This window comes from Hibiscus syriacus, unplaced genomic scaffold (genome assembly GCF_006381635.1).
Source record: "Hibiscus syriacus cultivar Baekdansim isolate YM2019G1 unplaced genomic scaffold, ASM638163v2 tig00110548_pilon, whole genome shotgun sequence".
NCBI lineage: Eukaryota > Viridiplantae > Streptophyta > Magnoliopsida > Malvales > Malvaceae > Hibiscus > Hibiscus syriacus.
The window spans coordinates 5897284-5910747 of record NW_024062775.1 but is presented as its reverse complement, the minus strand read 5'-3'; the positions used below and the strand labels follow the sequence as shown (position 1 = coordinate 5910747).

The 13464-nt window shown below is 35.7% G+C and overlaps 1 protein-coding gene and 1 pseudogene across 1 annotated transcript; one reads left to right on the top strand and one right to left on the bottom strand.

Annotated features, from left to right (window-relative positions):
• The first annotated feature begins 2029 nt into the window (after positions 1-2029).
• Positions 2030-10049, top strand: LOC120130685 (annotated as a pseudogene).
• Positions 10050-10203: 154 nt separating this feature from the next.
• LOC120130893 (cytochrome b5) lies at positions 10204-12350 on the bottom strand. Its single transcript, XM_039148044.1, has 3 exons — positions 12185-12350; positions 10739-10805; positions 10204-10648 (listed from the first exon to the last, which is right to left on the bottom strand). The coding sequence occupies exons 1-3, from the start codon at positions 12269-12271 to the stop codon at positions 10389-10391; spliced, it is 414 nt and encodes a 137-aa protein (XP_039003975.1). The 5' UTR covers positions 12272-12350; the 3' UTR covers positions 10204-10388.
• Between the last annotated feature and the right edge of the window lie 1114 nt (positions 12351-13464).

The window sequence follows — 13464 nt, the reverse complement described above, 5'->3', positions numbered from 1 at the left end:
TGAACTCAAATGGGCTGAGTTCATTTAAGTGCTGTGCCACCGATCCCCCTTCTGTCATCCGCAAATTGAATAATCGCCTCATCAAATGAACTTTATTTGAGGTTGATGGCTTCTCATACATACTGAAGAGAGACGCCATAAGACACGTCGTGGTCTTTTCCTTTGCTATATTGAAAGCAACATTGTGGGATAACGTCAGTCAAATAACTCCGAGGGCTTGTCTATCGAGAAGAGCCCGGTCTTCATTCTTCATGCCCTCTGGTTGTTTTCCTGAGAGAGGTTGATATAGATTTTTCTGGTACAGAAAATTTTCAATCCGCATCTTCCAAAAGCCAAAGTCCGCACCATCGAACTTTTCAATTTTCACATTCCCTTCGTCTGCAGCCATCGCTCCTACTCGAATCTAGCTTCGTTTGGATCATTTCTGACAATTCTTGTGAACCACCGTGTATTAGAACACATCTGTCGACAAATTCGTATCGTCAACAATTTTTTTTAATATTTACGTGAACAGTAATGAATAGAAACCTCGTAAAAAATTGACAAAAGTCACAACCAAAAACTCTGATACTAGTTGTTGGGAAATAAACGAGAACGAGTAATTTCCCTATAACCAGATTAGTGAGAATGCGAAATAAAAGCGGAAAAATAATACCTGAAATTGATAACGAAGTTCAGCCAATTACCCAAGCCTAGTGAGTGTGCAAACTCACAAAGGTTGGAATCAAACCCTCAAGGCTTCGGATTGCGAAAGCTTTAAACACCAACGTGGCTACTCCGAGCCACAAGGTCGGACTATCGTGTGAAAGTGCTAACACGAAAGTGGTTACTCCTGGCCACCAAGATAGGCAACAAGAACAAAGAACTAAAGAACTCAGAAAGAGTATAACAAATGCCTCAGAGCTTATATTACTCTCTAACAAAATGTATTGTTATTATGTAATATAAATAATTATGGAAGGAATGGACTTAGTTTTTGGACCGTTTTTCTGTTTGATTGATACATTTTGGATGAATAGATACACTCATCGAATTTCATCTCTCTTTCTTAAGGTGAGAGCTACTTATAGATTGCTCTGATTTGACCCGTTTAGAAGCCTGATTGGATATGACTGTTGAATAAGGATTTTACAGAATTTTTATTTAGTTTATTTCTATTCGAAATAACATTTTTAAAAATAATTTTAATTATAAAAATATAAAACGGAAGAAGGGTTTGGAAAATCCCTTAAAATAATTATATTTAACATCGATCTTTGTCTTAACTAATGATTCTAAGACCCAAAATAAAATAAAATAATTATTAATTTGGGGGTAAGTATAAGTGATACCCGTTCAAAGATAATGTCAAACTATTCAAAGATAACATTTTTGGCATTTCTAGTGTGGAATCCGGGACCTAAAGGAATAACAATAATTTATATACCACTAAAGTGATTCGGTTCATGAAAAAATTAAAAACAATGTTATATTAGTATCTGTTCAACGATAACTCTGCACATTTTTACATTTAAGACTCAAACCCCTAGCATTTATGGTGTTCAAATCTCGGTCCTTAAAGAACAATAACAATTCTTTTACTACATAGGTCACTTAGCATAATTTAAATATTTGAATCTTAAAACTATACTATTTTTATGCTTTTGATGAGAAAAAGGGAATGGAAACAAAGCAAAGCAAAAGCATGCAGAGAATGTCCAAAACTTACAGCTCCTTTTGTTTCTGTTTTCTAATGAGATTTTGACTTTTTTAAATTAAAAAGATCCAAAAAGTTATCATGTTCGATAATTCTTTTTATCATATCGGATTTATTTATTTTTAATATAAAGCCATTTTTTTTAATATCGAAATTTAAATTTTCATTTTTTTTTTTTGAAAAAAATGCCTCATTCTACACAGATCAATCTAAGATTGCTTATATGATTTTATGTGAAGATTAGCAGTTTGACAAAAATGAGCAATATATGTCTCTGTCACTTCACCCCACGCTTTATTTTCTGTCTCTCCACTCATAATTTGTTCAGTTTTCTCTATCCCGAGTTAACTCACTTTCTCTGTCAATGGAAAAGCACCAGCACCACCTGCAGCAGCTGTCTTTGGCAAAGAGTTCCGGGCAACGTCGTAATGAATGGTACAAGTTCTGTTCTAGCATTGTTAATGTTTCTCTCCCGAACTCACTTTCTCTTTCACTTATTTTTGTCATTGATTCATTGAATTATTGAGTTCATGGCTTCTGTCATGGTCTTTGTGTTAATTGTAGGATTTTCCGGGATGTTCCAAGTGATATCACAATATATGTAAATGGGGTGACATTTGCTCTACACAAGGTAATTTGGTCCTTCACTTGTGAAAATTTATCCGTACAATTTTAGCACAATGAATTGATGTTTAGCATGTTCTACTTCTGATGATCATGATTGTTACGTATATGCAGTTTCCTCTCGTTTCTCGAAGCGGTCGAATCCGAAAGCTAGTTGCAGAACATAGGGGCTCTGATATCCCCAAGGTGGAGCTCATGAATCTACCTGGAGGCGTCGAGTCGTTTGAATTGGCTGCAAAATTCTGCTATGGCATTAACTTTGAAGTTACATCCTTGAACGTGGCTCGACTCCGTTGCGTTTGAGATTACCTTGAAATGACCCAGGAGTTCTCGAACGATAACCTTGGTTCACGTGCTGAAGAATACTTGAAAGCATTGTTTGCAAGAACCTGGAGATGTGTGTTGAAGTTCTGCAACAATGTGAAGATCTACTTCCTCTCGCGGATGAGTTGAAAATAGTCGGTCGTTGCATCGACAAAATAGCCTCGAAGGCTTGTGTCGAGCAAACTGCGTCGAGCTTCTCCCAGTTAGAGTACATCGATTCAGGTAGACTTCGTGTGAACAGGGAAGCCAAATGTGAGGATGACTGGTGGATAGAAGATCTTTCGGTTATTCGGATCAATTTGTATCAAAGGGTCATCATCGCCATGAAACGTCGCAGTGTTCATCCCAAGAGTATCGGCGCATCCCTTGTGAATTATGTGCAAAAGGAGCTGACAAAGAAAGTTGATTCGATTTCGACAGAGCACGAAAGACTGGTGATCGAGACAATCATCAGCCTTCTGCCTAATGAGAAACTTGCTGTTCCTGTAAGTTTCCTTTCTGGACTCCTTAGAAGTGCCGTGATGCTTGATTGCACTATTGCTTGTAGGGTTGATCTAGATTGAAGGATCGGATCTCAGTTGATATTGCAACTCTCGATTATCTTTTGATCCCATCTTTTCGGCATGGATGCGAGACCTTATTTGAGGTCGATACGGTTCACAGAATCTTGGTGAATTTTTCTCAGCAAGATGATTGTGTCGATGATATGGATGATGTATCCATTTTCGAATCCGATAGTCCTCATTCGTCAAGTGCATTACTCAAAGTTTTGAAAGTAGTGGATAACTATCTTGCAGAAATTGCTCCTGATGCAAAAGTCAAGTTTGCACAGTTTATGGCAATTGCAGAGGCTTTACCTGCACATGCTCGTACCATCAATGACGGCCTATATCGAGCCATCGATATATACCTGAAAGTATGCATGCTGATACCCTCTTCGATTTATTCGTGTTGGAGATATACCCATATCCAGCACTGACACTCAATTCGAGTAACACAGATATACCCGTATCCAACACTGACACTCAATTCGAGTAACACAGATATACCCGTATCCGACACTCTCTTAACTTCATAATGAATGCATGTTCAGGCTCATCAGGGTATACTGGAAGTAGACAAGAAGAAACTATGCAAACTGATTGATTTCCAAAAGCTCTCACAAGAAGCTGGTGCACATGCTGCACAAAATGAACGACTTCCCCTCCAATCAACGATCCAAGTTCTTTATTTCGAGGAGTTAAGGCTACGAAATGCTTTATGCTGCTCTCTTATATCGATGACAATAGCAAGTCAGCGCATCACCACCAATCACGGTGGATCAGCAGTGGAGCACTCAGTGCAGTGATGTCTCCCGGAGACAACTATGCGTCTCTGAGACGAGAAAAGCGGGAGCTAAAACTCGAGCTCTCTCGTATTCGGATGAGACTAAATGATCTAGAAAAGGAACACGTTTATATGAAGAGAAACATGGCAAGGTCTCATTCTGATAGGGAAGCGGTGGCGGATTGATGAACGTTGCTCTTGTTGAAGAATCAAACCTAGAAAATATCTAGACTCGATGAAGAACAATAAGGGATGAATGGGGAAGGTGGCGGCAATAGATAGGGTTCTTTAGGATTTTTTTTGGTGCTGAAAACAAGATAAAAAATAAGATTAAAACAAGATAAAGAAAAAATAAAGGAATTGCAAATAAAATAAGATAACCAAGAAATCAAAAGATCTCCCTTATGAAGGTGGACAGTAAAGATGATTGATGACGTGGATGGATATGTAATCAATGGATAATGTCCTATCGAGCCCACCTAGTCGCAATGAAAAGGCAAACACGATAATATGGCTCTAACCAACCCTCCTAGTCGCGATGAAAAGACAAATTGGAGTGTGAAGATTAATCTCCCTCACAAGAACTTGAAAGATCTCAAGGAGAAGAAGCTTCGAAGGCACAAGGCAATCAGCACTTGCAAAAACAAACTCTCGTTGTATTATTAATCAAAGAAAACTTGAATTACAAAGTTTAATGAAGCCTCCTTTATATAGGGACTGAGTTCTAAATGTCCTAAATAACTAATAAATAAAATAATAATAAACTAAACATATCTTAACTCTAATTCCTAATAAAATAATAATAACTAAAGATAATATTTTTAACCCAACCTTAATTCCTAATAAAATAATAAATCTAATCCTAAAAGATAATGCATCATCCTATATTAAGTTATATTACAAATAATTAATTAAAATATTGAAAATTCGTAATATTTACAAAATCCCATATTAATCCCGTATAGGATTTTCTACATGTACCGTCTTCAGTAAAATAGCCATATCTTGAGTTGCCGATATCGGATTGATGCGATTCAAGAACCGTTGGAAAGATAAGAGACAGACGGTCGTATCTCCAGAAGACATATTGACTAAATAAGATCAGGATCCCATTCAAAAGTCGTCGTAAGTCTGCTTCTGTTCTGATCTTCTTTTCCAATGCTTGGACGAGTGGATCATTTGGAAGAGTTATTACTTCTTCCTTTGATGTGAGCCTTGTGATGCATGTATCATCCTCCCTTTCTTCAAAAAGATTCAACCTCGAATCTGAAACATTAAAGGGAGCAACATTAGAATCGTTTAATGATTCATTCACATTATACTTACAGAATAGATATGCTTTGAATCTTCGAGACTTTGTTCTTCTAATAGGTTCGAGTAGAAACATTAGTCCAAAGAAGCATGTATTATGGACTCTGGTGCATGTATCATTCCCCTACTCCTCAAAAGGATTCGTCCTCGAATCTGAAAATCCAAGAGAAAGAGACTTAGATGTGTTGAAAGGAAAACTTGTGAAACATTTACCAGGATCAATATGATGTGTCTTTATGCTTTTCAGTCGAGGTTTCTTCTTTGTAGGAACTTATTTCTTGTAGTATTGAAATCCTCTTTTGCATACAAGTCTTGTAATCTGATGTTTAGGTTGAAATTCAGCATGGTGTCGACCACTATTTGCTTTCTGTATGATTGCTTCAGATAATTTCTCCATGGTTTTATTCGTGTGGTGAGAATGAGTGTTTAAAAACCATGTCAACTGGTTTGTTAAAGTAATCCCTTAAGTCTCCTAAGTGTGGTTCATGAATTAATAATTCTCGGCATGAGATTTTTGGATTGTTGAACCTGTTTAGTTGGCAAGGAAACTCATATACAAGATAAAACTCATTAAAAGTACTTTTAAAAGTATGGGTAGAAATATCAGAAATATCTGAGTTATCGTGATATACATCTTTTATATGTTCAATTCTTGGAATAGTAGCATGCTTAAGAGTATACCTTCGTGGTAGTGCATCGTCTAATGTGTTTTGCTTACCTCGGTCAGCTACGCACTTAAAGGAGTTGTGTTTAGTATGGATGACAACTTCACGAGCCTTACCGTGTAAGAAGGAGAAGAAGTATGTTACAATGTCATTAAAATGAGTAATAAAATACTTACCTTTGGACTCCCGTAAATCGTGACTCTTCATTGGTATGGCATAGTGATTAGGGCTTTCAGGTGGTAACCCGTCAGGAGGGTCACCTAATATTATTCGACAACTCTTTGCTATGGAAGATGGTGTGGGCCAGTCTCGTGTTGCTTTTACTATTTCATCATTTACATGGATTTCCTGTGCACGAACTATAAAGCCTGTAGAGTTGTTCAAATCATATTTCGTCATTAAGATGGCGTCACGACTAAAGCTTTCCTAAATGTAGCCTTTTTGTAACAAATCCAACTCTTTGATTTCTTCGAGATTGTATGTTTGACGAGGTATGATGGAACCTTGAATTAGATTGGTTTGGCGTTATTTTCCTCTTTTCAGTGGTAGTTCGTTAGGTAGATCACCTAATACTTCTCGAAAATCCTGTAAAAGAGATGAAAACACACTAGGAAAATCCTTGTTAATGTTAGAAATCAAAACAATTGATTCCCTAAAGCGAACAAGGATGCAAGGTTGTTTGTAAAGAAGGTTCTGTCTCAATTCTTTTGTGATCACATATAGATTTTGAGTCACTCTTTTCTTCTCACATTTAGGTTCACTCACCTCCCATGGGTCATTATTCTTTTGGCTTTTATAACTAGTGACCTCTTTTGCTTTTGCCTCTTTCTCAACTTTTTCTTTTTTTTGCTTTCTCTACCTCCTCACAAATTATCATTTGATCTTTAGGGACTAGAAGTGTGTCATTCTTTGCTGGTCGTTCTTTCTCCTTGTCAGGTTTGTTATCTCTTGGCTTTTTTTAGAGAAGATGGAGTAGAAGTTGAGGAAGGATTTGAAGGATTACCTTGGTAAGAGGATGATGTACCTTGGTAATGTTCGCTGAATCGAGATCTCCTTTTGATTTGTGCTTCGATTGTCATTGCTTTCTTTAGTGTGTCTTCAAGGTTTTCGTACCCTTGTAGATCAAGAAGATCAATGTTGTTTGAGTTTAAGCCGACGATGAATCTTGACACGGTGACCTCTTCTTTTTCGGTTATGTTAGCCCTATTGAGTAAGGACTGCATCTCCTTATAGTACTCTTCAACTGAACTTCTACCTTGTCGAAGTCGGTCTAGTCGTAGTTTAACTTCTCGTGTATAATGTGTCGGTAGGAATCACTTCCTCATGGTTTGTTTGAGGTCGGTCCAAGAAGTGATTGTTGGAATTTGGAAGTTTTGGATCTTTTTCCTTGTTTGCATCCACCAAGTTCGAGCATATCCTTCGAATTGTGTGGTGATGAGGTGAACTTGTTTAGCTTGGGGGCAGTCATGGTATACGAACATGAGATCAACTTTTCCTTCCCATTCGATGTACCTGTCTGGATCATTGTCTCCTTTGAAAGACGGTATCATGAACTTTGGTTTTGCAAAGAGTTTGGGTGCTTGAAAACGTGGTTGTTCTCGCCCGGGTACCAAAAGTTCAACATTGTTTGGTCTTGGATTCTGTTTTGGTAGATCCAGTTGTGGTTTTTGTCGTTCTCTCATGATTTCATCAAATCTTTCAACTTGAGTCGTGAGTCGGGCAAGTGCGGCTAAGATAGCCGTTAGTGTCTTGTTGTTATTATCGCCCATCCTGAAATCATAACACTCAAAAGAAAATTTTAAAGTAAAATAAAAATAAAAGGAAGAAAAATCAACAAAGCAAGAAACCTCACAAGTCACTCCAAGAAAGTAACACAACGAGAGGCAAGTAAGCCGATATTGTACTCTTTAAAACTCACTTTACCAAGTAGTCTTTCACAGTTTGTATTGGAGTTTGATTACTAGCAAAGACGATAAGAAAAAACTTAAAAGTTCTAAGAGGCCAAACAAGGGTTAGACTCCAAGAGAACGAGAATGCAAAGAAGGAAGAAGTATGCAAACTCTTTATTCCTACTAACACAAGAAATATAATGTGTTAGATAATGCACAAGAACAATAAAAAGAAAAAACAAAAGAACTTAAAGTACTAAGAGTCAAAGAAAAAAAAACCAACCCAGAAACCTGGAAAACGCTGGATCAACTTGAGCAACGTTTTTTAGGGTGTTACCGGTGTCCAAAATTTTTGGTAAAATTCTTGAATGTCTTTCGATGCGTCAAGAAACCACCTGTAAAATTTTAGAACCAAATACCTTCAATAGTATCCAGTGGACTCTGTTGAACGGTGAGTCCTCAAACAATCTGTTTTTCTTAATCGCTTTGTTCGAAGGTGTTTTTGATCTCAAAATATTCTGCTTTTTTTAAATGATCTTCAATATATGAAGTTGCAATCTGGAAATTTTCACCACGAAATTCCTCATGTAGAATTTTCAAGAAATTCGACAAGATCTTAGACCGAATCTGCCGATGAAACTTGAAGAACGTATTTGAAGGCTCTAATGAACTCCAATTTGGGTGAATTTCGGACTGGATATTTATATTAGGATGAATATGATATCTGGAGAAAATCAACCCTAAATACCTTCGTTTGTAATTTTTTTGAAATTTTGGCTTTTATGTTTTTTTTTTTGCCTTTTTTTGATTTTTTTTTTGAAAAAAATAGCAAACTAACAAGAATGATTTGAATCTAAATTAAAATTAAATAAAAATAACCTAAAACGGTAAATCTTTTCTAGACTAGCTCCGTTGGGATACCTTGACGAATTTGTGTGCAAAAACAAGCAATATTGCTTGCTTCTTTCTAAGAATCGGCCCAAATCTGATACCAATTGATAGGGAAGCGGTGGCGGATTGATGAACGTTGCTCTTGTTGAAGAATCAAACCTAGAAAATATCTAGACTCGATGAAGAACAATAAGGGATGAATAGGGAAGATGGCGACAATAGATAGGGTTCTTTAGGGTTTCTTTTTGGTGCTGGAAACAAGATAAAAAATAAGATTAAAACAAGATAAAGAAAAGATAAAGGAATTGCAAATAAAATAAGATAACCAAGAAATCAAAAGATCTCTCTTATGAAGGTGGACGGTAAAGATGATTGATGACGTGGATGGATATGTGGAAAATCGATGGATAATGTCCTATCGAGCCCTCCTAGTCGCAATGAAAAGGCAAACATGATAATATGGCTCTAACCAACCCTCCTAGTCGCGATGAAAAGGCAAATTGGAGTGTGAATATTAATCTCCCTCACAATAACTTGAAAGATCTCAAGGAGAAGAAGCTTCGAAGGCACAAGGCAATCAGCACTTGCAAAAACGAACTCTCGTTGTATTATTAATCAAAGAAATCTTGAATTACAAAGTTTAATGAAGCCTCCTTTATTTAGGGGCTGAGTTCTAAAGGTCCTAAATAACTAATGAATAAAATAATAATAAACTAAACATATCTTAACTCTAATTCCTAATAAAATAATAATAACTAAAGATAATATTTTTAACCCAACCTTAATTCCTAATAAAATAATAAATCTAATCCTAAAAGATAATGCATCATCCTATATTAAGTTATATTACAAATAATCAATAAAAATATTAAAAATTCGTAATATTTACAAAATCTCGTATTAATTCCGTACAGGATTTTCTGCATGCACCGTCTTCAGTAAAATAGCCATATCTTGAGTTGCCGATATCGGATTGATGTGATTCAAGAACCGTTGGAAAGATAAGAGACAGACGGTCGTATCTCCAGAAGACATCTTGACTAAATAAGATCAGGATCTCATTCAAAAGTCGTCGTAAGTCTGCTTCTGTTCTGATCTTCTTTTCCAATGCTTGGACGAGTGGATCATTTGGAAGAGTTATTACTTCTTCATTTGATGAGCCTTGTGATTCATGTATCACATTCTCGTAGATTTATGAGTTCCTTCTCAAGGAAAATCAGTAAACTACGCTTCTTCGGACAAGGTTCTTTGAGAGGATATTCAAAGGTGCTCCGAGAAGACAGTTCTTCAAGGTTATTCGCTGATTGCGAGTGGTCTCTGTAGAAAACAACTCGGATATAGTATAGAATTTACCTGCAGAATTTACTGTATGTAAAAAAAATGTTCATTTGCAGATATTCTTATAATTAGCATGATGAATGAGCATTCATGTCAAAAACTGATCACAGAAAATAGAGAAATTGAACAAACACAGGGGGAAAAGACAATTATCAAATTATCACAATCCGGGACGAATCAAAGCTTCGGCTGGAAGGAAACAAATGTTTGAATAATAATATCCAAACATTTACCATCTCACAGTATGTGAAAGTTCCAAAGAAATTTAAACTAACATAAATTTATTATGAAGACTGTTCGAATTCATTTTTGGGTTCTCGATGCTTAAGACGAAGCCGGTGCTTTGGTATAGAAGCGGACACCGAAGGCCAATCCCAATATTAGCAGGGGAACAAGGAATTGGAGAAGCTTTACAACAAATTCCGAGGTCTTGTCTTGGTCGTAGTGAGGCTGCTTGGGAGGAGTGTACTTTGTCTTAGAGGGGATGGTTGATGTATCGATGTCACCCACGTAAAACTCATCCATCATTGCTCGAGCGCTGCTACTATGACCAACATCCTCAAAATCATCGCTTGCATCCTTCCCTGAAAACCATATATCAAACCAAGTCATCTAAGTGGCTCCGACATCAGATTACACAAAACAAGTAGAAAATTTGCAGATATATGTCGTACCTGTGGAAGACAGCAGGACATCATCACCACCGGGATGGTCTTCCAAGAATTTGGTCACATTGTATACCTGTTCAAACATGAGATTAGACATTTTTAGGAGATCAAAATGCAAACGTAAAGCACGATGCTCAACCCAAATAAACGTATATAGCTGACTCTAGAATAGGATTCAGCAACCAAATTAATGGCAATATTGATATCAGAAGCCGAATCTTGCTTCATGTTATCATAAGTACAAAATGGAGACAATATATATAAACTTTCCGTGTCATTCCCATCCAAAACACATCTACTAACAAGTACGATACAGCAAAGGGTGAATGTCATTACTACAATTCTCATATTTTCCAACTTATCATCAATAAAAAGATGTCAGACACCTAAAACACCATAGCCAATTTTTAAGCCCTCAAAGAAACGGAACAAAAAAAAGCAGATTGACGATGAAAATATTCTTACACGTCCATTGAGCAACAAGTACTCCGCAAATTGTGGGGAAATAGACACAAAAGACGATCCCTCAACTTGCAGATTACATGTTAGGGGAAAACTAAATCTAATGGCAGTGAAGCAGCATATGAATGACTAAAACCGCTAGTCCGGATTAAGCGAATAACTAAGGAACCCGAACAGAAACGTTCAAGTACTCTGCAAATCGAAGGGTAATACACACAACTGTCATGCTCTCTTAATGAAATTTGTTACCAACAACAAATAGATTACAAAGGCCATCATGCGGAATTCATCAAAAAAACAGTACATTTAAGGGTGAAATAAAATCTAATGGCAGCAATGTGATCAATAACCAATAATCCAAAGACTTCCCTTTCCATGTCTTAATAGCCCAACAAAGCAGATCAGACCAATTAAGAAGAGGTTTTTGAATGCCTGCAAGCAGAAGTAATGATTTCCATATAGGAATGTTAACAGATTAGATAGAACCAATCTTTCTCTTTGTAACTTATGGGGGATAGATTGAGTTTTGTTGTATCTAGGATCCCCTTCATTTGTTCTTGTTGAATGTTTTGTAGCAGTTTTCTGCTATTCTTTGGGTAATAAAATTCTAATTATCCAAAAAAAAAAAAATCAATAATCCATATTAAGCTAATAAGTAATCAAATCAAAGGAACTGAATAGCAAAGGGCATATTCTTGCATGCAGCTCCGGCAGTTAAAAGGATCCAAAAATAGTGAGAGATCTAAGTAAAAGATTGGATTTGAAACTGAAGATGATTGTTTTGAATCTGACAAGTAATCCACAAATAGAGAAAAAAATCTTTCATTCAAATATGCAGTGAATATAAGCTGTTAGCCTCTAAGAGAGATCCATCCATTGGGATTCAGAAGTTTTTTATGAACAGAATCAAATCAAAATTCAAACAAAAAAATACCTATTAATCAAATAAGGTTATCAACGAAATCTCTACTGAATAAAAGAAGTGTTTACCTTGCCCTCAATGACAAGCCAACAGTCTTTAGCATGGTTGTGTTGAGAAACCTCAGCCAAAGTGTAGACCTTTCTTTCCCCACCCATTTCTCTTTTGCTTGTATGAAGAAGAAGAAGAGCACAGATTTGCTGATCAAACTAAACCAAAAAATAGAGATTAAGATAATAGAGGAGTAGGTTTGGTTGGTAAGATCAAATGAGAGCCATCGTGGAAAACAAAAAGGATAAAGTACATCGGAATTCACTGAATTATATTTAAATGGTCTTTTTGGTCACTTAACTTTCAAAAGTTACACAATGATCATCAAATTTATGATACTAAATTCAATAATTATTTTGTAACTTTTGAAAATTTAATTATTGTTTTATAATTTTTAAAATTTTATGACAATATTATATAAGCATAAGTCAGTGACTTATGATATATTAAGAAAAACACTTTAATGGGGTCCTTGGGTTGGTGAGGATTGAGGATAAGGTGCTTGTGTCAATCACCAACCACACTTTTTAGGGGAATCTGCAATTCTGATCCCCTTCCTTGTATGGTATTCCAAAACAATGGTAAATTCATAGTTGTAAATAAATAAGGGTAAACTACATGTTTAGTATCTTAACTATCGCTTTTATTTTGTTTTAATTATTCAACTATTAATTTTTCAAAATCATACATAACGTTATGTTTTAGTTTCATTTTAATCACCTATTGTTAAAAATTTAACAGAGTTGTTGACATGATATTTAAAAAAATTAACGATCATATGGAATTATCTTATGGTGACACATTAGCATCGTTGTTAATTTTTTAACGATGTGATCAAAATGAACTAAAATATAACATTAGGTATGATTTTGAAATAAAAAATAGTTAGGTGGCCAACATGAAACAAAATTAATAGTTAGGGTCTAAAGATGTAGTTTAGTTAATAAATAAATAATCAATGTAACTAAAAGGCTTAATTAGAAAATAAGTGCCCAAACTATATTTCTTTACCAAATAGGTTCTCAAACATTTTTTGATCCATTCAAGTCTCTAACGTTATAAACGTTGGCATTTTAGGTGTCTGGGTCGTAAAGATCGTTAAAAATTTATTAAAAAAAATTATTTTTATTTTTTAAAATTCTATATTTATTAAAAATTCTCTATTTTTTATAAAATTACAAAAAAAAACCATAGATCCCTAAAAATCCCAAATCTCTAACCCTAACCCTACCTCCTTTACCAACCACGACTGCCGTCGTTGACACTACCATTGTTGGTCGTTGTCTCCCTTACCGTCGTG